The sequence below is a fragment of the Gigantopelta aegis genome, chromosome 7, assembly GCF_016097555.1.
Source record: "Gigantopelta aegis isolate Gae_Host chromosome 7, Gae_host_genome, whole genome shotgun sequence".
Classification (NCBI taxonomy): Eukaryota; Metazoa; Mollusca; class Gastropoda; order Neomphalida; family Peltospiridae; genus Gigantopelta; species Gigantopelta aegis.
The window spans coordinates 8,991,419-9,017,954 of record NC_054705.1 but is presented as its reverse complement, the minus strand read 5'-3'; the positions used below and the strand labels follow the sequence as shown (position 1 = coordinate 9,017,954).

At 38.3% G+C, this 26,536-nt stretch overlaps 1 protein-coding gene across 1 annotated transcript; it reads left to right on the top strand.

The window, feature by feature from the left end:
- Nucleotides 1-4,252: 4,252 nt before the first annotated feature.
- Nucleotides 4,253-21,679, top strand: LOC121377858. Its single transcript, XM_041505956.1, has 8 exons — nucleotides 4,253-4,327; nucleotides 5,985-6,141; nucleotides 7,919-7,982; nucleotides 11,701-11,810; nucleotides 13,291-14,357; nucleotides 16,680-16,819; nucleotides 18,182-18,293; nucleotides 20,677-21,679. The coding sequence occupies exons 2-8, from the start codon at nucleotides 5,990-5,992 to the stop codon at nucleotides 21,378-21,380; spliced, it is 2,349 nt and encodes a 782-aa protein (XP_041361890.1). The 5' UTR covers nucleotides 4,253-4,327; nucleotides 5,985-5,989; the 3' UTR covers nucleotides 21,381-21,679.
- The last annotated feature ends 4,857 nt before the right edge of the window (nucleotides 21,680-26,536 follow it).

Here is a 26,536-nt window from a genome sequence, read left to right as displayed (position 1 = left end):
CCTTTCCTCGCAGACCAAATACACGCTGGTATGCTGGTGGCGTAATTATCGAATGCAATCATCCGGACACTTGGCCACATCCATCCCAATCGGTATGCCAACTGCCACATCAAAGGCTGTGGTATGTGTTATCCTGTCTATGGGATGTTGCATATAAAAGATCCTTTGCTACTAATGGAAAATGTAGCAGGTTTCCTCTCTAAGACTATATGTCAAAATTACCAAATGTTTAACATCCAATAGCCAATGATTAATAAATCAATGTGCTCTAGTGGTGTCGTTAAAAAAAAAACCCTTTTGGCCACATCCAGGTCACTCTCAGCTTAGCAACCTCATCTGTTAAGCATTACAAACATGAGCTAACAGAGTAGGCAGTTAACTTTATCAGAGGTGGATTATGGAGGGGGGGGGGGGGGGGGGGGCAGGGGCCCAGGCCCCCCCCCCCCCTAAATTTTGCAATAGTTATAATTTTATTATATATATATTTTATACGATCCCCCTCCAAACGTTCCCTTGGCATTCCATCTCATGTCACTGCCCCCCCCCCCCCCCCAATTGGATTTTTTGGATCCACCACTGTTTATGTGTCAGTACACTTATGCCAAAGAACTGTGAAGCCGTATTAGTCACAATCAACAAAAGGACAAAGTGTCATTATTTAGGTTCCAATTGGAAAACGTCCCCAAAATGACAAGATAAATGGCTGGTTGTGTTGAACACAAAAACTTAGAAAAGATGGAAGTTGGTGAAGCCCAGGAAGCATACATCATTGCAGTGTTATGTGGGAAACACATTCTTCATCTTCTGTGTTCTGTTTCTTTATGCTCCTTGAGTTTTACCGCGTCCATGAACTCCACAGTCAGCAGCAGGTCGTCTCATTCGCCCCAAAGGTTTTCTCCGATTGTTCTGGGTTGTGGCCAGATGTTTTCTCTGATACTGTCATATGTTAGACATATTCATTTCAACTTACTTTCATGCTATAAATCCAATTAAGGTTCAAGCATGCTGTCCTGGGCACTTATCTCAGCTATATGGGCTGTCTGCCCAGGACAGTGGGTTAGTTAGTGGTTTGTAAGAGAGAAGAGGGTGCAGTGGCCGTACACCTAGTGACCTACCCATCGATGATAGTCGTTAAAACTCACTCTGAGTGGGAGCCGGTAGCGACCTGCGAAAGCAGTAGAACTTTACTTTGGCACTTACCATAAATAGAGTTAAGGTTAGTGACAGTGCCAAAGGAAAGTCCTTCCAAATTCAACAGACTTGCTTTTTGTTTACTTTTGTCCAATATTGCTTCGCAAGGCTCAATAGGTAGGTGTAAACCACTTGCACCGACCAGTGATCCATAACTGGTTCAACAAAGGCCATGGTTTGTGCTATCCTGCCTGTGGGAAGCGCAAATAAAAGATGATTAGAATTTAGATCCCTTGCTGCTAATCGGAAAGAGTAGCCCATGTAGTGGCGACAGCGGGTTTCCTCTCAAAATCTGTGTGGTCCTTAACCATATCTCGGCATATGTCTCACGCCATATAACCGTAAATAAAATGTGATGAGTGCGTCGTTAAATAAAACATTTCTTTCTTTTTGTCCAATATTGATAATCGGCTGCTCGAAATGTTTCCGTAGTTACTTCCCCTGGTAGACCGAATTTCGTTTAGGTTCCTTGAAGCGCGTCGCAATAAGGGTTATTTGTGTACTATTATTTCATTTATTTCCGGGTTGGGGATTTTGTTACAAAGCGAGTTGTCGATTACAAATTAATCGGATATTACGATAAGTGAGAGTGTATTTTAAACGGAAATATCAAATATGTGAACTATATATATATATGTATTGATTTTGATTGTTTAAAATACAACCTTGTATTTTATTTCGGCATAAATCACTAGAAACGTAAGTTTGTGATACATTTTTTAGTTTTTTCTTTGTCATGTTGTTTTTAAATTAGCTCAATAAAACTAATATAATATTCCTTCTTGAGGCCTGTTTAATATTGATAAACATGTGAAAGTTGCAAATTTTGTAAAAATTACATGTAGTACTCTGTGACAATTTACCGGCCTCAGTGGCGTCGTGGCAGGCCATCGGTCTACAGACTGGTAGGTACTGGGTTCGGATCCCAGTCGAGGCATGGGATTTTTAATCAGATACCGACTCCAAACCCTGAGTGAGTGCTCCGCAAGGCTCAATGGGTAGGTGTAAACCACTTGCACCAAACAGTGATCCATAACTGGTTCAACAAAGGCCATGGTTTGTGCTATCCTGCCTGTGGGAAGCGCAAATAAAAGATCCCTTGCTGCTAATCGGAAGAGTAGCCCATGTAGTGGCGACAGCGGGTTTCCTCTCAAAATCTGTGTGGTCCTTAACCATATGTCAGATGCCATATAACCATAAATAAAATGTGTTGAGTGCGTCGTTAAATAAAACATTTCTTTCTTTCTTTCAGTGACAGTTTAGTTTGATTAAATTGCTGCTGTCAATGTTAATCACTTATTGTCCGAACCAAATTGTTAACAACTACAAAAAATTACTTTCCTACCTTTAATTGCCGTTAGATTTCCTCCAAAGTTCGTCCAGACACAAATCGCAAAAAAACCACTACAAATATACAGATTCCACACACGAGACTGCAACGATGTTGCCGATATCGTCTTTGCTGAGATTGCATAGGGAAAAATACATGTAGTTTTCTGCCGTCTGCCATGTTGCTTGTTTATGGAATACTCTTCAAGAGGGTGAAAGCCTCCAAAGTATGTGACACAATTAATATGAAATAATCATCTCTAGTGGTATCATTAAAAAAAAAATAATAATAATAATAATAAATAATATGACGTCATCACGTTTGCTTTTATATCATAACATGTTATGACGTTAGATTAAGTCCTATCCTTTCACCCCTCTTGAAGAATATTCCATAAAAAGTCAAAATGGCAGCTGGCACAAAATTACATGTTTTTTGCCTTATGCGCTCTCAGCGAAGTCGATATTGGTGATCTAGTTATGATATGGTATGTGGAATCTGTGTCATTGTAATGTTTTTTTCAAGATTTCTGTCTGGACAAACTTTGGATGAAATCTAACGGCAATTAAAGGTAGGAGAGTAATTTTTCGTAGTTGTTAACAATTTGGTTTGGACAATAGGCCTAATGTGTATCTTATCACATAAAGTTTAAGAGACTGTCCAGGTGTTTGCTTTTTAAAACTAAAATTGCATGTTAAAGTTTGTTTTGTTTAACGACACCACTGGAGCACATTAATTAATCGTCGGCTATTGGATGTCGAGCATTTGATAACTCTGACATATATCCTGGACCTATCGAATTCCGTCCATTTAACAAGAAAACACTATTGTGCATGATCAAACAAACAGTCAGATAAATTTAACATCATTGTTTACCTTGTTCAATACATAGTAAAATAAAAAGATAAGGTTTGGAATTATTTACCTTTGTTGTCAATGAATGTAAACTTCCCATTCATGAGGAAGTGAATATATATATTTTTTTAACACCATCGAAATCCATCCCATGTGTCATTATGTTAATTTCACAAATGTGGAATATATGGCAGACCATATCCATCATACAACTGAGGGAACAACAGTACAACAGATCGTCAACGAAGCAAATATAAATTAATTATGAAAATTTATACAAGTTTCATTAGTAGGTGTCTTTTATATGCACCATGCCACAGACAGGATAGCACGGGGGATTGACCCTAGACCGACTGTGCATCAAGCAACCGCTTTACCACTGAGCTATGTCCCTGATTAGTTATATTGCTGATCATTTTAATATTGATTAGCAACTACTGTTTGATGTTTTAAAATTGTGTAGCGATCGCTGAAACTTGCTCTGCAAATCGTGATGCGATACTGAACAAAATGTTGCCTGGAGTGGCATTTGTTTTTGCCACAGAATAAAATTTATGGTCATCGTTTGAAAGGATAATTTTTGGATTTTAATACTGTGCTTAATTTAGTAAAAGTTACTGTTTTAAAATAGCTAAAGGCAGGCTCAAAATTGCTGATGTTGAGCATTTTGCCTGCAGTAAAAACCTTTCAAATTTCGAGAGAGAGAGAGAGAGAGAGAGAGAGGGAGAGAGAAATAAAGAGGGGGGGAGTTGACAGGGGATGAAACTTGGTCAAAATATGATGACAAGAATTCAGATTATTTATTTTTACAATCATTATTATAATTTATTTGGAATTACAAATCACTTATCAGATCATTTCTTCTTTTTCCCCCAGATATTTGCTGTTAACCATTTCTATGCAAAACATATATCTGACTGTCGAGGGAAGTCATTTGTTGAATTAAATGATGTAAGTGATTTTGTTATTTCTACAGTTTGTCGAAGATAACAGCTGGTTACTGGTCATTTGAGTTAGTGCTCTGTGACTTGTACATATACATGTATATTAATATGTCATGATAAATGTCGTCAGAGGCAGATCCATGATTATAAAGGGGTGTCACAAAATTCTAAAAATGGCATTTTGAGTTTGTCAATGAGCCGACTTCCCCAAAAGAGTGAGATCTCCCCGGACAGTTTTGAAATAAAGATAAAAGATGCCCATAGTCATGTTTACAGGGATATTTCGCATTTTATATTGTGGATGATGATGAATTTAATTTTTGTTTTTAAAAGTCATTAGAAAGGGTATGGGTGGAGTGGGGGGGGGGGGGGTTACAAGACCTTTGTGACACCCCTCATGGTTGTCTTGTTTGAGGCAGTGTAAAGTTAGAAAACTCCTTCATCACAGCATCAGAAGATGCCAGCAACGGGGTGGAATAAAAGAAAGAAGAAATGTATTATTTTATGACACACTCAACACATTTTAATTAAGGTTATATGGAGTTGTAGTTAAATATTAATTTGCCTTTCATTGGAGATGTATGATTTTCAGAGTTGGGGGGTGGGGGAACAGTACACCCTCCAGCCACCTTCTGCTTTCAATAACTATACTTGCCTACTATCTCAAAGGAATGACCTATGTGTTAATGTACTAATGGGTTGTTGTTTTTAAAACAGGATAAAGTGTTTGTTTTCAAAAAAATATTTCTTTAAATCATGTTTTATATACATACTACTAAAATAATTGTGTTAAAAATAAAATAATACTCAAATTTATATAATTGCAGTATCATTTTCATTTAAACTTATTTTCATGCTTATATCCAATTAAGGTTCAAGCACGCTGTCCTTGGCACACACCTCAGCTATCTGAACTGTCTGTCCAGGACAGTGGGTTAGTTGTTAGTGGTTAGTGAGAGAGAAGAGGGTGTAGTGGTCTTACACTTACCCATTGAGTGATTAAAACTCGCTCTGGGTGGAAATCGGTACTGGGTTGCAAACCCTGTACCTACCAGCCTCATGTACAATGGGTTAACCACGACAGCACCAGGGCCGGTCTTGACGTATCAAAACTATCACATATACATGTGACATAGTTTTTGTCAACAGTTTTTCAGGGGTGTTTTTGATGGCAGGTAGTTTTAGGTAGTTTAAGATAAATACATATTTAATGATTTTAGTTTTATACAGACATGGGGGGTGGATGGGTTGGGGGCTGACTGAGATCGAGGGAACAAAGTTTGTAGGAGGTTCAGGGGTATACAGGCATGGCAGAAGCAAGTAGACATGGGGTGGATGGGTTGGGGGCTGACTGAGATCGAGGGAACAAAGTTTGTAGGAGGTTCAGGGGTATACAGGCATGGCAGAAGCAAGTAGACATGGGGTGGATGGGTTGGGGGCTGACTGAGATCGAGGGAACAAAGTTTGTAGGAGGTTCAGGGGTATGCTCCACCATAAAATTTTGAAAACTAAGAATTCAGTTTACTGCATTCTACAAGTATAATTCATCTCCGTCTTAAGATTTACTACCAATAATATTTTTTATTCATGCCTGGTATACAGTTCATTAATTATACTAGGTTAGGGCCTACTTAATATACATGCTGTACATATTTCACTTCCAGCTGTCATGAGTGTGCCCATGATGCCATGGGGCAGGAAGTTGCTGGGTGTTGCCGAGGAAGTGACATCGTTTGATAACGTTCCACTGACAGTTGTCGTCGCTGCTGTAGCTGCCGTTGTTATAGTGTTGCTACTCATGCTGTGTGTCTGTGGAGACAGGTTAGTAGTCGCTTTTTAAAGTTAAAAGTTAAAGTGTGTTTTGTTTAACAACACCACTAGAGCACACTGATTTATTAATCATCGCTATTGGATGTCAATTTGGTAAGTTTGACATATAGTCTTAGAGTAAACCCGCTACAGTTTTCCATTAGTAGCAAGGTATCTTTCATATGCACCATCCCACAGACAGGATAGCATATATACTACAACCTTTGATATACCAGTCGTGGTGCACTAGCTGAATGAAATGGGCTCACCGATGGGGATCGATCCTAGACCGACCATGCATCAAGTGAGTGCTTTACCACTGGACTACATCCTGCCCCTATTATGTTTTTGTACTTTCATCCAATTACGAGCGTGATGTATCTCAGTCGGTAGAGCGCTTTCCCTGAGGTGCTTGGATCCATTCTCAGTGGATCCATTCTTTGATTAGGATTTTGTTTTTTTCCTTTTCCAGCCAGTGCACCACATCTGGTATATCAAAGGTCGTGGTATGTGCTATCCTGTCTGTGGGATGGTGTATATAAAAGATCTCTTGCTACTAATGAAACAATGTAGCAGGTTTCTTCTCTAAGACTATATGTTAAAATTACCAAATGTTTGACATCCAACAGCTGACCCTGGTTTGAACCTGTGAATTAAAATAGACACTAAGTTTTGTTAATCTAAAAACCTGTAACACATCTGACACGGTGAGTCTAGGATCGATCCCTGTTAGTATACCCATTGGGTTATTTCTCGTTCCAGCCAGTGAACCACGACTGGCCATAGTATGTGCTATCCTGTCTATGGGATGGTGCATATAAAAGATCCCTTGCTACTCATCAAAAAGAGTAGCCCGCAAAGTGGGTTTCCTATCTGAATATCTGTGTGGTTCGTAACAAATATGTCCGACACCATAAAACCGTAAATAAAATGTGTCGTTTGCGTCATTAGTGGAGACAGCGGGTTTCCTCTCTCAATATCCATCTGGTCCTTAACCAGATGTCTGATCCATATAACTGTAAATAAAATGTGTTGAGTGCTTCGTTAAATAAACCATTTCCTTCCTTCTTTACCAAAATATTTACACATCATATTTGGAATTATCACTGTCACTTGCTTTAAGGAAGGAGCCTCTGGTCGGTACGGCAAAATGCCTCAATACATTATCGACAGCTCAGTGGTAAAGTAGTTTTATTTTCATTCTTAGTAAAGCTATTACTCTTGCACCCAATTACGTCTCTGAGACTAGCTCAAGGAGAGTAATTTTGGCTTCCCTTAGGATGTGAATTTATATTATATGAACTGGCCTCGGTGGTGTTGTAGTTAAGCCACTGGACATTAGGTTGGTAGGTACAGGGTTCGCAGCCCGGTACCGGCTCCCACACAGAGCGAGTTTGAACGACTCAATGGGTAGATGTAAGACGACTACACTCTCTTCTCTCTCACTGACAACTAACAACTAATAACTAACCAACTGTCCTGGACAGACAGCGCAGATAGCTGAGGTGTGTGCCCAGGACAGCGTGCTTGAACCTTAAAATGGATATAAGCACAAAAATATGTTGAAATGAAATGGTATATGTATGTGCTGTCCTGTCTGTGGAATGGTACATATAAAAGATCCCTTGTTACTAATGGACAAATGTTGTGGGTTTCTTCTCTAAGATATAAGCACAAAACTATGTTGAAATGAATGAATATATGGTATTAGTATGGTAATATCCTAAATGGATCCTCTCAATCTTTTTATGGTATGGTATGTTTATTTTTATTTTTTATTTTTTTTCAGTGATGATAAATCTAAACTTCAAAAGGTGAATAACCATGATGTTGAAGAAAACCATGGCCATGGTGTAAGTATTCACTGGATAAATTGAATAATGTAATTTCTTTATCACTTTATGCACATCTGATCAAATTAAAATTAAACGTTCTTTGTACAGATCACTGAATAGCTAATTAGCTCCATCACAGATCAGACCTGGACCCATATTCACAAAATTGTAAGTCTAGTACAACTGAAGAGCTATTCACGAAACAATGAAAACATAAGTTACATATAAAGTTTGATGTAAATATAAGAGTGCCTTCGGTTACAACTAACGCTGCATGTAAGTTGTGTACATATAATAAATCAAGTATGATCGCCATTATGTAGTGTTATTTGTGGAAAATGACAGCATTTCCAATAATTGAAGCATATGGATGTAAAAAAAATTGGGTGTGTGATCAAATGGATATTTTCGACTTGGACATATTTCTCCTGAGTTATCTTTTCCTTTTTAAGAATGTCTTAAAGGCCGTACCAAAACGTGGATCCTCACCAATACCAAAATGCCATTGTTCGCCGTTTGCAATGTTATTGTTAACAGACGACAAGCGAAATATTTACCCGGTAACCATCGTTTCTAATGGGTTTTTTTTATTTCTCCGGTGAGAGATTTACAATCGTAGATTTACGTCCAACTAAGTTACATTTATAACCATCTGAGAATAAGGCACTTCTTGCACGTAAATGTAAATCTACGGCAGACGTAAGTTCTAGTCATAGACTAACTTTACACCTTTTTGTGAATATGATGGACATGCCTGAAACCTTCGAGGTATATGTGCACGTGATTAGAGAATACTCAACGAGCCATTCAGCAATACTGTTTATCCTGCACTTGTGAATTGATGTTGTCCTTCCCGAGCCTTTGGCAAGTAGTGAGTTGTGTGTTCTTTTTATTACCCATTTTCAATATTTATCATTTTATGGAAGATTTTCAAACAATACTGTTGTTGAAAATAAGTTTGCAATTTGAGAACAATAGGCAGCGTTGCATCATAGCTGTGATGTACGTATATCGCTGCTGACATGAGTTAGTTATTGACATGACTTCCACCATGGAAACTATTCTTACACACAATTAACCACCTATAGTGAAGCACTGTTTATGACATGACTTCCACCATGGAAACTATTCTTACACACAATTAACCACCTATAGTGAAGCACTGTTTATGACATGACTTCCACCATGGAAACTATTCTTACACACAATTAACCACCTATAGTGAAGCACTGTTTATGACATGTCTTCCACCATGGAAACTATTCTTACACCCAATTAACCACCTACAGTGAAGCACTGTTTATGACATGACTTCCACCATGGAAACTATTCTTACACACAATTAACCACCTATAGTGAAGCACTGTTTATGACATGACTTCCGCCATGGAAACTATTCTTACACACAATTAACCACCTGTAGAGAAGCACTGTTTATGACATGACTTCCACCATACAATTAACCACCTATAGTGAAGCACTGTTTATGACATGACTTCCACCATGGAAACTATTCTTACACACAATTAACCACCTATAGTGAAGCACTGTTTATGACATGACTTCCACCATGGAAACTATTCTACCACACAATTAACCACCTATAGAGAAGCACTGTTTATGACATGACTTCCACCATGGAAACTATTCTACCACACAATTAACCACCTATAGTGAAGCACTGTTTATGACATGACTTCCACCATGGAAACTATTCTTACACACAATTAACCGCCTATAGTGAAGCACTGTTTATGACATGACTTCCACCATTGAAACTATTCTTACACACAATTAACCACCTATAGTGAAGCACTGTTTATGACATGACTTCCACCATTGAAACTATTCTTACACACAATTAACCACCTATAGTGAAGCACTGTTTATGACATGACTTCCACCATTGAAACTATTCTTACACACAATTAACCACCTATAGTGAAGCACTGTTTATGACATGACTTCCACCATGGAAACTATTCTTACACACAATTAACCACCTATAGTGAAGCACTGTTTATGACATGACTCCACCATCCAAACTATTCTTACTCACAATTAACCGCCTATAGTGAAGCACTGTTTATGACGTGACTTCCACCATTGAAACTATTCTTACACACAATTAACCACCTATAGTGAAGCACTGTTTATGACATGACTTCCACCATGGAAACTATTCTACCACACAATTAACCACCTATAGAGAAGCACTGTTTATGACATGACTTCCACCATGGAAACTATTCTTACACACAATTAACCACCTATAGTGAAGCACTGTTTATGACATGACTTCCACCATGGAAACTATTCTACCACACAATTAACCGCCTGTAGTGAAGCACTGTTTATGACATGACTTCCACCATGGAAACTATTCTTACACACAATTAACCACCTATAGTGAAGCACTGTTTATGACATGACTTCCACCATGGAAACTATTCTTACACACAATTAACCACCTATAGTGAAGCACTGTTTATGATGTCAAAACGGATCTAGGGGAAGAAATAGGTTTTTTTCTTTCCCTACTTTTCTCTGCTAATATGGGTAATAAATAAGAGTTCTGACGTCGTGTCTGCCAGTTACTTTCTCAGTATATATTCACAGTTTTTTTGTAACAACTACATGTACATATTTTACAGTTGTTGCTTGAAGTTTTGATTTTGATGTTTTTTAATATCTGATCCCCGTCAGATATTATTGTGAAATTAAAATGGCTGAACCTATTGTGAGGCCATGTTAAATATACAGAACAGCACTGACAATGCATACGTAATTTGTTCCCATTTCGATATTGATTTTAAGTAGCTAAAACTTACAATATTGAACAAATTATATCATGAGAGTACTGAAATTATTTTCTAAAACACCTTATCCTGGAACCACTGTTTCAGCTAGCTGATTATGATGACCGATTAACGCAAAGTCATACAAGTATACTAGTCTAGCAGATTATGACTTGTTACGTCACAACGTCACATACATAGATACAATGTACATTACAAAATTGTTCATTTGGTCATCATACAGTGTTAAACAATAGCTTTTCCACTTAATTTTTATGGACTGCAGAATAAAAATAATAACTAGTTAATGATGTAGGATAAAGCCTATATCCTATGTCATTGACTAGTTATTATCTATTTATCCTGGGTTATTTTAAAAGTATGTTAATTTTAAAATAATCTATGTTTTACTACTGGTGTGTTTTGTGTGCTATTCAGTATATTTTCAGTTCATATAGTTTTTTATTTCTCTCCGTTTCTCTCCACCTTCAAGTGTAGAAATAATCCATAGCTTTAAAATGTACTGATGTGTCATTAAACATCCCTTTCATTACAGGGACATATACCCTAGTTTTAAACACTAAGGCATATTTTGTACCATTAGAGTCACTTTTGATAACTGAAATCATACTTAGATTTTATTGTTTAGATTATCCATTTCCGTACATTCAAGGTGTTTTTCGTCATCCTAGTTTTTTTAATATCACAAAATGCATTTCTCATATTTTTAAAAACGTGCATGCGTCTGAGAATTAGCAGCTATGGAGTCCAGTTTTAGTCTACTTTTAGAGGGTATTTCACCATTTTAAAGTCACAGACTCATGTTTCACTCAATTGTAACTTTATCCAAATGTGTAACTTAGTGTTAATTTTCACGGGTTGAAACTAGGGTACGTCCCTTTAATTCACACATGATGATGGTATTACTGTTTTTGTAGCTGCAGGTTGAGAACGCGGACTGTGTGGTTTCTACGGACGGTGACGCAGACATCCGAGCCAAGTCCCAGAACGGACGACCAGGAAACAGGAACAGTGCGGGGCAGTCCAGGTGAGTACTCACACAGGGCTTGAGATTAAGAATCTATTACCAACAATGATCCATCCCCCCAAAAAAGAAGAAAGAAATGTTTTATTTAACGACACACTCGACACATTTTATTTACGGTTATATGACGTCAGACACACAGATTTTGAGAGGAAACCCGCTGTCGCCACTACATGGGCTACTCTTTCCGATTAGCAGCAAGGGATCTTTTATTTGCGCTTCCCACAGGCAGGATAGCACAAACCATGGCCTTTGTTGAACCAGTTATGGAGCACTGGTCGGTGCAAGTGGTTTACACCTACCCACTGAGCCTTGCGGAGCACTCACTCAGGGTTTGGAGTCGGTATCTGGATAAAAATCCCATGCCTCGACTGGGATCCGAACCCATTACCTACCAGCCTGTAGACCAATGGCCTAACCATGATGCCACCGAGGCCGGTTGATCCATTCATTGCACCACAACTGGTCAAAGGCCGTGGTATGTGCTTTCCTGTCTGTGGGAGGGCGGGTCGTAGCCAAGTGGGAAATCGCTCGCTTCATGCGAGGTCGGTCTAGGATCGATCCCCATCAGTGGGCCTATGGGGCTATTTCTCGCTCTAGCCAGTGCACCACAACTGGTATATAAAAGGCTGTGGTATGTGCTATCTTGTCTGTGGGATGGTGCGTATAAAAGATCCCTTGCTACCAATGGAAAGCTGTAGCAGGTTTCATCTCTATGGCTCTTACAAAATGACCATATGTTTGACATCCAATAGCTGATGATTAATAAATTGATGTGCTCTAATGGTATTGTTAAACAAAACAAAAAAATTCCTGTCTGTAGGAAAGTGCATATAAAAGATCCCTTGCTGTATTAAGAAAAATATAGCGTGTTTCCTCTGATGACTACTAGTCATAAATACCAAATGTTTGACATCCAATAGCCGATGATTAATTGTCAATGTGCTCTAGTGGTGTTGTTAAACAAAACAAACTTTTTACCAATATTGATTTTGAAATATTTTTGCCATACGCAAAATGCTTATCTACAGTCTTTTATTTGTCATAAAAATAATCTTCTTCTTCTTCTGCGTTCAAGCTATAGTTGATCATGCTTTGCTCTCTGTCAAGTCTTCTTTGGAAATGCAAAGCTTGGCAGTCAGTGTTGCTCCGTTCGGCCAGTGCTTTATCCTGGCTTCATTGTAGAGGGGGCAGAATTGCAGGATGTGCTCTGGGGACTGGTCCTGTCTGACATGGATATTCATCATGTCTGCCAGTTTCAGGTGGTACATATGGGATCTGAGATGGAAAAATAATCATATTCATATACTTAACTTTTTTGTTTGACACCCAATAACCAATGTGTATTTTTGTGCTGGCGTGTCTTAATTCTTGCTGGTAAAATTGGTTAAAAATATATAATACGTCAAGTAATTATTCCGCCGATACGTCGGACGCGTTTTCCACATTAATTCATGATTTACAGTTTGTTTTCACTACACAGAAGCAGCCAGACGAGCACCGCATCCAGCCAGATGAGGCCAACCAGTCTGCGGGAACTTCCTGAGCCTCCTGTTCAAAATGGCCACCCAGGAACTGTTACCGAGGACACAGACGACCCTCGGCAAGACAATGGCGACAACGACGATTACGACCATCTGTTGGGGAGCAAGAAGACGCCGGTCAAACGGCTGGACAACTACGACCATGTCCTGCTCGACAGCATTTGTCAGAAGGTGGTTATCCCCCCTTCTGAAGGTGCCGCCAGGCCGTGCGAAAACTACTACACCCAGGTGCACGAGAGAACGTACGAGGTCGTAAAGGATGCCACGACCTCGAAGAACACAGGAAGCGATGACCTTTACACCAAGGTCAAGGACACCAACACTGACCACTACTCTTCTGTGAGCGAGGTGAAAGAAATGAATGATGTTGACCCTTATGATCTTGTTGTGGATAAAGATCCTTACACCAAAGTTAACGGAGACAGCAACAGTTCGAAAGGGGCTGCTGCTTGCAAACAGGCGATGAACAGTGACCTGTATCCAAATGTTTCTGACATTGACCCCTATGAAAAGGTCAAGGACACTGACCCCTATGCAAAGGTCAAGGACACTGACCCTTATGCAAAGGTCAAGGACAACTACCCTTATGCAAAAGTGAAGGAGAGTGTGTTCGATCCGTATGCTCAGATAAGCGATGCCGACAACCTGGAAAGCACTGTGACAAACGATGACGAATCATGCGACCTTGACCCTTATTCCACCGTGGACGAAGACCCCCCTGATAATAATAAGACGGTCAACGTACAGTTGCTGTCGAACGTGTCCGACGGCAATTTGTCTTCATCGTCGTTTGAACTGCTCCCGACAGGATCGATGTCGCTGGAGTTCCCGCAGATCTCCGACGAGTATGCTGTGGTGACGAAGCTGCGACAATCCACTTCTGTCGATCAGCCGCGAGCTGCGCCAGCCACGGCTGACCCAAACGCCATCCCCGAGGAACCTCCACGGAGCTACCACATGAACGAGATTCACCAACCTTCAGCCACTGAGAGAAATCCAAATGCAGGTATGTCTTTATGAACTGCCTTGAAAATTAGAATTTATTAATAATTACAGTTCATGTCTGTGCTTATGGGCTGCCTTGAAATTATAGTATTAAAAATTCCACCTTATTTTCCCAGTTTATGAACTGCCTCAAAATTATAGTCTTAAAATTTGAATTCAGGTAGGTCTCTGTTTATGAACCGCCTCGAAATTTGAATTTATTAATAATTACAGTTCATGTCTGTGCATGTTTATGAACTGCCTCGAAATCAGAATTTATTAATAAATACAGTTTATGTCTGTGTTTATGAATTGCCCCGAAATTACAGTTTAAATATAAATTACAGTTTACGTCTAAGTTTATGAGATGTCTCGAAATGACAGTTTATTTATAATTGCAGTTCATGTCTGTGTTTATGAACTGTCATGAAATGACAATTTATTAAAAATTCCAATTTAGGTTTGTGTTATTGAACTGCTGCAAAATTCAAATTTATTAATAATTACAGTTCACGTCTGTGTTTAAATTATGAACTGCCTCGAAATTACAGTTGATAAAAAGTCCAATTCATGTTTGTGTTTATAAACTGCCTCGAAATTACAGTTTATAAAATATTTCAATTCATGTTTGTGTTTATGAACTGCCTCAAAATTACAGTTAATTAAAGATTCCAATTCAGTTCTTCTGAATGTAATTAGGAAAGTGATGCAAATTACCTTTACAAATATACCAAGTTGAGTGATTCCTGATCCATCAGAAAATAAAACCAACCACTTCTGCTTTAACACATTTGGTTATCTTCATACCAGGGGTGGGCAAAAATAAAATTGTCAGTCGGTCCCACTTGGATGTCATCACTACCGGGGGGTGGAGGGGAGGGTAAAAAAAACCCCAAAAAACAAACATTTAAAAGATGATATTTGCCGAATATTAGTTTTAAAATCATAGTGACGTTTGTATAGTTTTATCATGAATCATGAACATGAAACGATAAACATGAAAACATGAAACAATTTTTTTTTATCACATCAGTGAAAAATCTCCACAAATTGTATTTATTTTACATAATGGAATAAATAATATGAAAAAGGAATAAAAGTTATAAATTTTAATTCCCATATATGTATAAAAAGTATGAGTATTCAGAACTGTGTCCTGAAAATTAATAAAAGATGGCACCGTTGAAGCATTTGACAGCCTGAGCTAGCACATGTTTAGACAATGAGATTAATAACGTCATCACTGATTGGATGAAATTTGACCTCTACTGTAGCTGTTCTGCTCACTCCCACTTGTTAACAAAAAAGGTGGAAACCTTTTGTTAATTTTAAAATCCTTTATAATTATTGGATACACTACATTGAACAATAAATACATTTAGAGATTATTTCAGTATATTTTATGCTATTTGAAGCAGTTTGTATTACACAAAAGCCCCTTGCTTCGGACTAGGGCACTCGACCCGACAGAGCTCCGTACATAGGTGTTGACAGGTGTTGATTGTAACCAGTTGCAAACTCTGGGTCCTTTGTTTTAATTGGAGTATAATACCTTGATGGCTCTCTCACCAAGAATGGTGTTATTGTTAATGTTTAATATCTTGACTGGCTCAGCGACTTTGACAAATGTCTAGCCTAGTGGCAGTGGATTGACACTACTCTAGGTCCGACGTCTGTGACTGGCGATACGTACTTAGGCAGACTTTAAAATCACAGACGTCTGAAACACCAGCCATATTGACCACTATTTATTTATTATTTTAAATCATGCACTGAGATATCAATGTCTGGCAGGCTTGTTCACTTGATGGATAGGAATTTGTTCCAATAATAGAAATGGACAGATGCTTCGGACCGACAAGAATGACAAAAATGGTACCAGCAAACACGTTTAAAAAAAAAAAAATTGGTCTCAGAGGTCGAGAATCGGTCCCAGACTGGTAAAAAAAGGATTTTTCCCACCCCTGCTTCATACTACATGTATTAGTTAAGCATGAAACATGGATTCTGATGTATGTTTGTTGCAGACACGAATCCAAGGGGAGGGTACTGGGAGTGCACACTTCCTCCTCACCAGAACTTCACCACTGTATCCTGGGAATCGTCAATATAATGCATGTTAGTGTATTGTGGAATACCATAGGTGAATTTTATAGAAAAATCCTGCAGTCACCCCTATGTTATACAAGGAGTCTGTAATAATATGTTATTCATTTTAGCCAAGACCAGATCACTGTCCAAGATGGTTTATTCATGAACGATATACATGTCTACCAGTCGGCATGGCCGGGACCCTCCGTACTAGATTTGTCTGTCTTGATAATACTTCCTATCGTTGTTTCAGCATGTAACGTGGATTCTGAAGACCGGGAGTACACGATGGTGACTGCGCGGGAATCGCTCGCCAGCATGACGGCACGGAACGCTCTCAACCCGTACGAGATCGTACCTGACACTGACGGGGCGGAAAATATGTATGCAACGGTCAGTACTTTTTTTATTATTAAATAATATTTGTTCTTTTTTATTCGACTGCCCTTTTCCTTTCTCTCCTTTCTTTTTCGTCTCTACATCCCAGTCTCTATAGTCAGTATGCGGCGGGGGGTAGCCCAGTGGTACAGCACTCGCTCGATGCGCGGTCGGTGTGGGATCAGTCCCTGTCAGTGGGTCCATTGGGCTATTTCCCGTTCCAGACAGTGCACCATGACTGGTATATCAAAGGACATGGTATGTACTACCCTGTCTGTGGGATGGTGCATATAAAAGATCCCTTGATGCTAATCGAAAAGAGTAGCCCATGAGGTGGCGACAGTGGGTTTCCTCCCTCCTTTTTTTTCATCTCATTTGTTTGCAATGTGACAGATTCTTTTTTTAAACTCTTTTGCTGTCTACCTCTACATCCCAATCCTTGTCACTATAGTCAGTATGTTTTAATTTTTAATTATTAGTCTTCTTTTTTTTTGTCTTTTTTTCGACTGCCTTTTTTCTTTCTTTCCTTTCTTTTTCGTCTCCTTTGTTTGCAGGTTGACAGATTCTTTTTTAACTCTTTTGCTGTCCATCTCTACATCCCAGTCCTTGTCTCTATATTCAGTATGTTTTAATTTTTTATTATTAGTCTTCTTCTTTTTGGTCTTTTTTCAGCTGTCCTTTTTGTCTTTTTTTCTTGACAGTATTTACTTTTTTTTTAACTCTTTGCTGCCATATTCAAATCCCAAGTCCTTTTTTTATTATTTCTTCTTCTGACAGATTCTTTTTTTCTTTTGCTGTCCCAGTCCTTTTCTATATTCAGTATGTTTTAATTTTTTTATTATTAGTTTCTCTCATTTCTTTTTCGTCTCATTTCTTCGCAATCTGACAGATTCTTTTTTAAAATCGTTTGCGGCCCACCTCTACGTCCCAGTCCTTGTCACTGTTCAGTACGTTTTAATTTTTAACTTTTTACTATTTTCAGTGCTAGCTCTCGGTTAACACAAAGTTTTGCCAAATTATCTATTAAACTTCAAAAATGGCACAAAACCAGTTACTTTTTAATAAAACGTAGTAAAAATTATTTCGCAAACTTAAAATGAAATTCGCCAATTGTTTTTAAAATTCGCAATTGGCGAATTTGGAGACTACCAAAGCTAGTCCTGATTTTGTTTATTTGTTCCACTGAATCCTTTTTCTCCTAATGGGGAACACATGCATCCCTCCCCCCCCCCCCCCCCCCCCCCCCCCCCTTTTGTCTATCGATGCTGAACAATCAGTTTTCACTGTAAAAATTCCAGGAAACCATATCTGTTTCCCTAAGACTTTGAAATACTGACACCTGCCTGTACTTGGCCATTTGTTGCTCTTTGATTTTAGGTGGACGGAAGTTCGGGAGACGGGGTAATTCGAAGGAATACAAGCGACGTTAGTGCGACGCCACAGATCCAGGCCGGGACACGCTCCAGTGAAATGTACACGGAAATTGGAGGTACGCTTACTGTTATCAAACCATTTAGTCGACACGCTCCAGTGAAATGTACACGGAAATTGGAGGTACGCTTACTGTTATCAAGCCATTTGGTCGACACACGCTCCAGTGAAATGTACACCGAAATTGGAGGTATGCTTACTGTTATCAAACCATTTAGTCGACACGCTCCAGTGAAATGTACACCGAAATTGGAGGTATGCTTACTGTTATCAAGCCATTTAGTCGACACGCTCCAGTGAAATGCACACCAAAATTGGAGGTACCCTTACTGTTTTTTTCAAGCCATTTAGTTGACATGCTCCAGTGAAATGTACACGAAAATTGGAGGTATGCTTACTGTTATCAAGCCATTTAGTTGACATCGAAAAGTTAAAGTTTGTTTTGTTTAACGACACCACTAGAGCCCATTGATTTATTAATTATCGGCTATTGGATGTCAAACATTTTCGGTAATTTCGACATATAGTTTTAGAGAAGAAACCCGCTACATTTTTCCATTAGTAGCAAGGGATCTTTTATATCCACCATCCCATACCACGGCCTTTGATATACCAGTCGTGGTGCATTGTCTGGAATGAGAAATAGCCCAATTGGCTCACCAACGGGGATCAATCCCAAACCAACCTCACATCAAGCGAGCGCTTTACCACTGGGCTATGTCCTGCCCTTCATCGAAAAGAACCAGCCTCGGTGGCGGCGTGGTTAGGCAATCGGTCTACAGGCTGGTAGGTACTGGGTTCGGATCCCAGTTGAGGCATGGGATTTTTAATCCAGATACCGACTCCAGACCCTGAGTGAGTGCTTCGCAAGGCTCAATGGGTAGGTGTAAACTACTTGCACCGTCCAGCGATCCATAACTGGTTCAACAAAGGCCATGGTTTGTGCTATCCTGCCTGTGGGAAGCGCAAATAAAAGATCCCTTGCTTCTAATCGGAAAGAGTAGCCCATGTAGTGGCGACAGCGGTTTCCTCTCAAAATCTGTGTGGTCCTTAATCATATGTCTGACGCCATATAACCGTCAATAAAATGTGTTGAGTGCATCATTAAATTCTTTTTCTTTCTTTCTTTCATCGAAAAGACTAACCTGAACATGCAAGAGGTCAAGATGTAACCCGATGGCAAAGCTCTTGTGTAATGCTCGATAGGTTTGGGATCGATCCCCATCGGTGGGCCTTTTGGGATATTTCTCATATTCCACCAGCCAGGAACATTTTGTTTAGTATTGCATTGCAATTTGCTATGCAGGTTTCCGAGATTGCTACACAAATTTGTTATATTAACTACCAGCTGCTGATCAGTTGTTAAACTGATAGCAAATATTGCTGATCAAAATATTTGAAACCAAACTGTTCTTTGACCAGTACTCCACAGTTGGTGTAACAAAGGCCGTGGAATGTACTGTTGTAACAAAGGCCGTGGAATGTACTGTTGTAACAAAGGCCGTGGAATGTACTGTTGTAACAAAGGCCGTGGTATGTACTGTTGTAACAAAGGCCGTGGAATGTACTGTTGTAACAAAGGCCGTGGAATGTACTGTTGTAACAAAGGCCGTGGAATGTACTGTTGTAACAAAGGCCGTGGAATGTACTGTTGTAACAAAGGCCGTGGAATGTACTGTTGTAACAAAGGCCGTGGTATGTACTGTTGTAACAAAGGCCGTGGAATGTACTGTTGTAACAAAGGCCGTGGAATGTACTGTTGTAACAAAGGCCGTGGAATGTACTGTTGTAACAAAGGCCGTGGAATGTACTGTTGTAACAAAGGCCGTGGAATGTACTGTTGTAACAAAGGCCGTGGAATGTACTGTTGTAACAAAGGCCGTGGAATGTACTGTTGTAACAAAGGCCGTGGAATGTACTGTTGTGCATATAAAACAGGGCTAGCTCTGACACTCGCCAAATTCGCCAATTGCGAATTTTGAAAGCAGTTGCCGAATTTTATTTTAGTTTGGCGAAATAATTCATATAATAAATGGCATAATTTAAAAAATAGTTGACAATTTCTGCCATTTTTTTACTTTAATAGACAATTTGGTGAACTATTTTGCTCACCCACAGCTAGCCCTGTTTAAAAAGATTCCTTGGTACAAATGAAAAAGTGTAGCTCATGAAGTTATATATTATGTTGATTTATTTGTTGTGTTCTTAAACAATATCGGCAACGCTCATTAAAGTGATGTCACCAGATATGACATTCCCAGACAACGCTATTTTCACTTTCATCGAGAAATAAACAAACTAGCATTTCTTCAGCTAAACCAATGGAATGACGTTAAATGTAAAAATGTAACGGAAATTTTATTATTGATAAGAGTATGGCTGATTTCATAGTTAGTTCACACACTGTAGTTTGGTTTCACACCTCTGATACTATGTTTCAGGCCCATACAACGATGTAGATGTGCCAGCTCCTCCATCCGTCGATTCTCTCCACCTGATGCGACGTCAACAAAACGACAACCGGCGCCACCTCGCCAGCCCAGAGGACACTGGGATCTCTCGGTCATCTAGTGATTACGCCGTCGTCAACAAGCGATCCAGCTTTTCTCCCAGCGCCACGAAACTACCGGAAATCCCGCACTCCTCGAGCGCCGTGATGCACGAAGGCAACGCCGGAACTACATCGAACGTGACCCTTGACCCAAATTACCAGATGGTGAAGGATTCTCTCACTGACATGGAGGCGGAGAACGATCCTAATTATGAAAGCGTTGAAGAAGCTAGAGCGAGGGCGCCACCACTGCCGACGTCGGCAACACCGCAGCGGCAGCATCATTACGAGCAGGTGAGTCCATCATCGAGATCAAAGTCATCATCATCGTCGTCGCCAGCGGCCGCATCATCAACACAGAACGAAGCAGCGGCAATACGGGACCGGGTGTTGAGTTCACACACATACGAGGATCCAAAAGAGACATCACGTGACCGGGGGGGTCGGAAGCATACATATGAGGACATAACGGAAGTGAACGAACAGAAGAAGGAACTCGGCCTGTCGGGGGATGGAGAGAGAGAAAGGTATCTGTACAAGCGGAAGAAGACGAGTGAAGAAACGAAGGACGACGAGGAAGTTACTATGTTATGATCTGTCTCTGTGGTGTTTTTATTTCTCTCTCTCTCTCTCTCTCTCTCTCTCTCTCTCTCTTTTGATTCGCACATGTTGATTAACATGCTGTTTTTTGCACGTTGATTCACACTGTGACTTGCTTGTGATTTACACATGTTGATTCGCACATGTTGATTCGCACATTCTGGTTCACACATGTTGAATCACATCTTAGTTACATATGATTCACAGGGCTAACTCTGGGCCAGCAGAACATCTTGCCTAATTATCTACTGACTTAAACAATTGTCACCCACCCACCTGGCGAATTCAGTCACATGTCGCAAAAAATTAAATTAGACTTTTATGCATATTATTCTTAACCTGTAGTCTCAGCTTCAATGTGGTGCAAAAATTATTAAAATATATTGATTTTTGACAGAGTTTGAGCAAAACATGTTAGGTGATATGTGAGATCATTACTTTGAGATAATGGCCGCAGAAGATAAGGTCCTGGATTTTGGTCACTGGTATCAAAACACCATAGCAACAATATACTTAAAATAAAGATACAGCTCTCAAATTTTGCACACATTAAGTTTAAATCATAAACTATATGAATAAAAAGGTTTTGTAGGTTAAGGGTGGTTAAATACGATAAAATGAAATAATTTAATACATAGTAATTTATTTATTTTTTGTGAAAATCATTTTACAAATTTATGAGCTATATAAGCTCCAAATTATAAACTAAGCAGTAAAATCCAGTAGATAGTAAATTTATAAAATAATAAGTCAAACACAATATACAGAGTGAAACTATTATTATTATAACTTTTAGATGGTTTTAACATTCCGATTCCAGAGATAATCCATGGAAGGTTGTGTGTTTTTTTGTCGGTTATTCTTTCCTCTTTTTTTTTTTTCCTCTTTTTTTTTTTGGTCTTGTTTTTTTTATTACTTGAAATAACTAACGTCATTTTCCTAAAGTCACATCCTGGGTCACCCAGGAACAAATTTTGGTTTCGAATTCCGTCCCCGTCATCGTGATCGTCCACATCCCAGGAATAATCGGAAAATTACATTTGTCCACTCATTAACCAAATTGGTTCCACTTAAATATAGATTGTTCAGCTCACTGAAAGCTCTAGCAAGAAGAGCATCTTTTTTACTCACTTTAAGATCATCACAGAGTAAAATAACTGATTGGAATGGTACATAAATTCACATTTAAAATTGCTCTTTGAACAAAAAACGAAGGCGCAGCTATCTTTTTTTTCTTTCTTTGTGTTTTCCTTCAACGAACCACTGTAAGCTTGAATGCTTCGATTACCCAGAAAGCCGCAGTGACCTTGTCAGTGACTAATCAAAAGGCGTATATCACTTAGCTAAGATGTCTGCCTAGTAACAAACTAGTTTGTGTATGGTCAGTTTTCGATTCCTATTGGCTTACAGCTAAGTCATACCCACACGTCACTGAAAGGATGGTGTAGAGGAATTATTTTGGCGCAATTTGATACTAAATATGAAGCTATTCACCAAACGGCTACTGCAATTCAAAGTGGTGGAAATTAACAAAGAACAGCCTAACTCGGACCATTGTTTCGACTCTCTGAATAATAACCCCAACTAAAAATCGTAATAAATAGTATTTAGACATTATTAAATAAAACGAGGGTAGTTTTAAATGATAACTTAAACATGTAGGTACTGTTTTCTGTCAAAATCGCAATTTTCACAAGGTAGTGTATTTTTTCACTAATTGCCTCATTACGCAAAATCGACAACTGCGGCATGCGACTGATTTCGCCAGAGCGGGTCACAATTTCAGAAACCCAGGTTATTTTCTAACAAAATATCAATTATTACATGAAATTAATTTGCCAGATTAAAATATAATTCGCCAATTGTTTTTGAAATTCGCTATTGGCAAGTGCCAGAGCTACCCCTGATTCACATCACTGTATTATCTTTTGATTCGTGGGTTGATTCACACATACCGACTTACCTGTGCTAATTGATGTGTTGATTCGCATACCTGTATTGATTCATACCAGCCCATGTACCTGTACTAATTAACCTGTTGATTCACATGTGTTGATTACAGGTGTTGACTTACCTGTGTTGATAACAGGTGTTGACTTACCTAGGTGGATGACAGTTGTTGACGAACCTGTGTTGATAATAGGTGTTGTCTTACCTGTGTTGTTTCACTGTAGGTGATCACATAGTGATTTATTTTTTTGTTATCCACTGTTGTTATTTGTTATGGTCACCTGTGGTGATTAGTGTCAAACAGTTTGTATCTATAGAGTCACAATCCAATAACCAATTAGTGTCACTAGTGTCGCTAATCATTTGCTCAGGTAGTTTTAGAAATCAAACTTTAAATCCAGTGTTTCAGAAACAAATGACAACATATCATCATTATCAGTGTTTAATGTATTGTTAAGACGGATTCAATCGCTTGGGTGACGGTGCTTTTAAATATTCATTGAAACAAAGCAACAAATGCTTTTAAAAATTAATTATTATTCATTAGCATCAAATAGTTTTAAAAATTAATTAGTATTCATTAGCATCAAATAGTTTTTGGCGACAGCGGGTTTCCTCCGTTAATATCTGTGTGGTCCTTAACCATATGTCTGACGCCATATAACTGTAAATAAAATGTGTTGAGTGTGTCGTTAAATAAAACATTTCCTTCCTTCTTCCTTGAGATAGTTTTAAAAATTAATCATTATTCATGAGTATCAGTAAATGATTTTAAAAATCAATTAAAGTACATTGGCATCAAATGATTTTAAAAATCAATTAAAGTACATTGGCATCAAATGATTTTAAAATTTGATGGTGTCAGATGAATTTTCAAATTATTAATTAAAAAGAAAACATGGAAATAATTTTGTTGATAATTTTAATAATGATAGCAATAATATTATATAATACAATGTTTATGAAAAACAAAAATTGTGATATGAATGTCCAGTTGTTTAATTATTATGCAATAAAACAGAGTAAATGAACTTTACAAAATTAAGACTGTTACTACTTTTTTTAAATGATGCATTAATAGATTATGTGTTCAGTGTGCCAGCATAGTGTACTTGCGGCTATATATAATAAATATGACAGCATTGTGTCCAGAATAGCATGCTTGTACTGTGAAACCTCGCAATACTGGACCCTCTATAAACCGGAATTTCCTCAAAACCGGATCCTCTGTAAACCGGAATTCCCTCAAAACCGGACTCTCTGTAAACCGGAATTCCCTCAAAACCGGACATTTTGTGCAGCCCCTTTTTAAATACATTTTGTATCTGTACAAAAGAGAACCTCTCTAAATGGGATACCTCTTGAAACCGGATGTTTTACTTGTTCCCGAGGGTGTCCAGTTTAGAGGATTTTCACTGTATATTAGATATAAACAGAAAAATAATTATTGCATCATTGTGCCCAGGATGACATGCTTGTGTACTAGATATAAACAGAAATATAACTTGAATCATTGTAACATTTCAGATTTGCCAAATGGATGATATCTGCATTTAAAAGACTGTAATGATTAATATGTATTTGACTTTATCACAAATTTAATACTTTTTATTGTAAGGAATATTTTGTTATAGAGGCAGCTTGTACATGTCATGGCTTTGGGGAAAACATGAAAGTGCTAATAATTAAAATGATGTTTGGTCGTTGAAAAGGGTCGTCATCTACCAGTAATGTTCCTGAATCTCAATACTGTATATGTTAATCCCTTCTTAAAAACTAAATTTAATGAACATTATGGCTGAAAATTATATTAATTTTGTTTTTCCTTTTGTGTTCAGTATGTGGGGCTGAGCTTAACCTTAAAGCTTGCATTTATAGCTAATAAAGGGGGCTGGACGTAGAATCTAGGGGAAAAAGTCACAGGTACAAAAAGTCAGAGAAAAAAACACCTCAGGAAAATAGTCACAACTTTTAATTAAAAAATATATTAGGCAATGAAGATCAAACACATTTTTTCACTGAGAGTTCTTGTCAGTGTTCTTTGTTTTCAATTTTGGTGGTGTAAGCAAATGTTCCTTCTGATGCCATGGAATCCGTAATCTTACCCCAGGCACCACTCATGCACAGTATGAAGCCACTTTTTTTAATCTAGCCTAATTGACCCAGGTACAAGAAGCCACTCTCCCCCCCCCCCCCCCCCCCCAGCATACTATGATGCCACTTTCTTTTAATTTAGCTACATTCAATACTCTGCAAACCAATACATTTTGTTAAATAAGAATTGTGACTTTTTTTCCTGTGATTTTTTTTTCCTATACTAAGTTGTGACTTTTTTCCAGCCATCGTGCCATAGCCCAGTGGTAAAGTGTATGCCTGATATGCAGTTAGTCTAGGATGTGCTATCCTGTCTGTGAGATGGTGCATATAAAAGATCCCTTGCTACTAATGGAAATATGTAGCGGGTTTCCTCTCTATGAATGTGTCAAAATGACCATATGTTTGACATCAAATAGCGATGATTAATAAATCAGTGTGCTCTAGTGGTGTCGTTAAACAAAACAAACTTCTTCTTTTTTTATAACTAATAAAAAATGTAATTTAAGTAAAGTAAAGACTTTCAAAATGCATTACTTAAATTTTTTTTACAACGAATCATGTATCTTTAAACTATGTTTTTCTTACATTCATTTTCTGAGCCATTTTATTTTATGCTGAACATGTTCAATTTATGTATTTAATTTTTGTACATATTACACTAGTTTCTTTCTGTTTTGAGTCCAAATGAACAATGAAAATATTAACTCATTTTTCAATTTGGCTTATATCAAAGATGTACAAACCACTGGCTTTTTTTTTTTTTTTTTTTTTTTTTTTTTTTTTTTGCTTTCATATCACCACCTGCGGCTTAACATCACTGAATTTAAGCACCAACATGTATGTTGTTCCTGCTTCATCACAAAATTGGTTTCATCAGATCGTATTTGGCTAAAACACAATTATCAGGGCTCAAAATTAATGGCAGCACTGACAGCACTTGTCATAGCCGCAGTGTAAATGTCAGTAGTTCAGGGGCTTTATAGATGGCAAATTTTTCACCATTGCATAAACATAAACTTTTTTCTTTTTTTTTGTCGCAAATGTTACTGGTTTAAAATTGCTGTAAGCTTGCTGAAAACTGCTGTGGGTGAGCATTTTTCCAG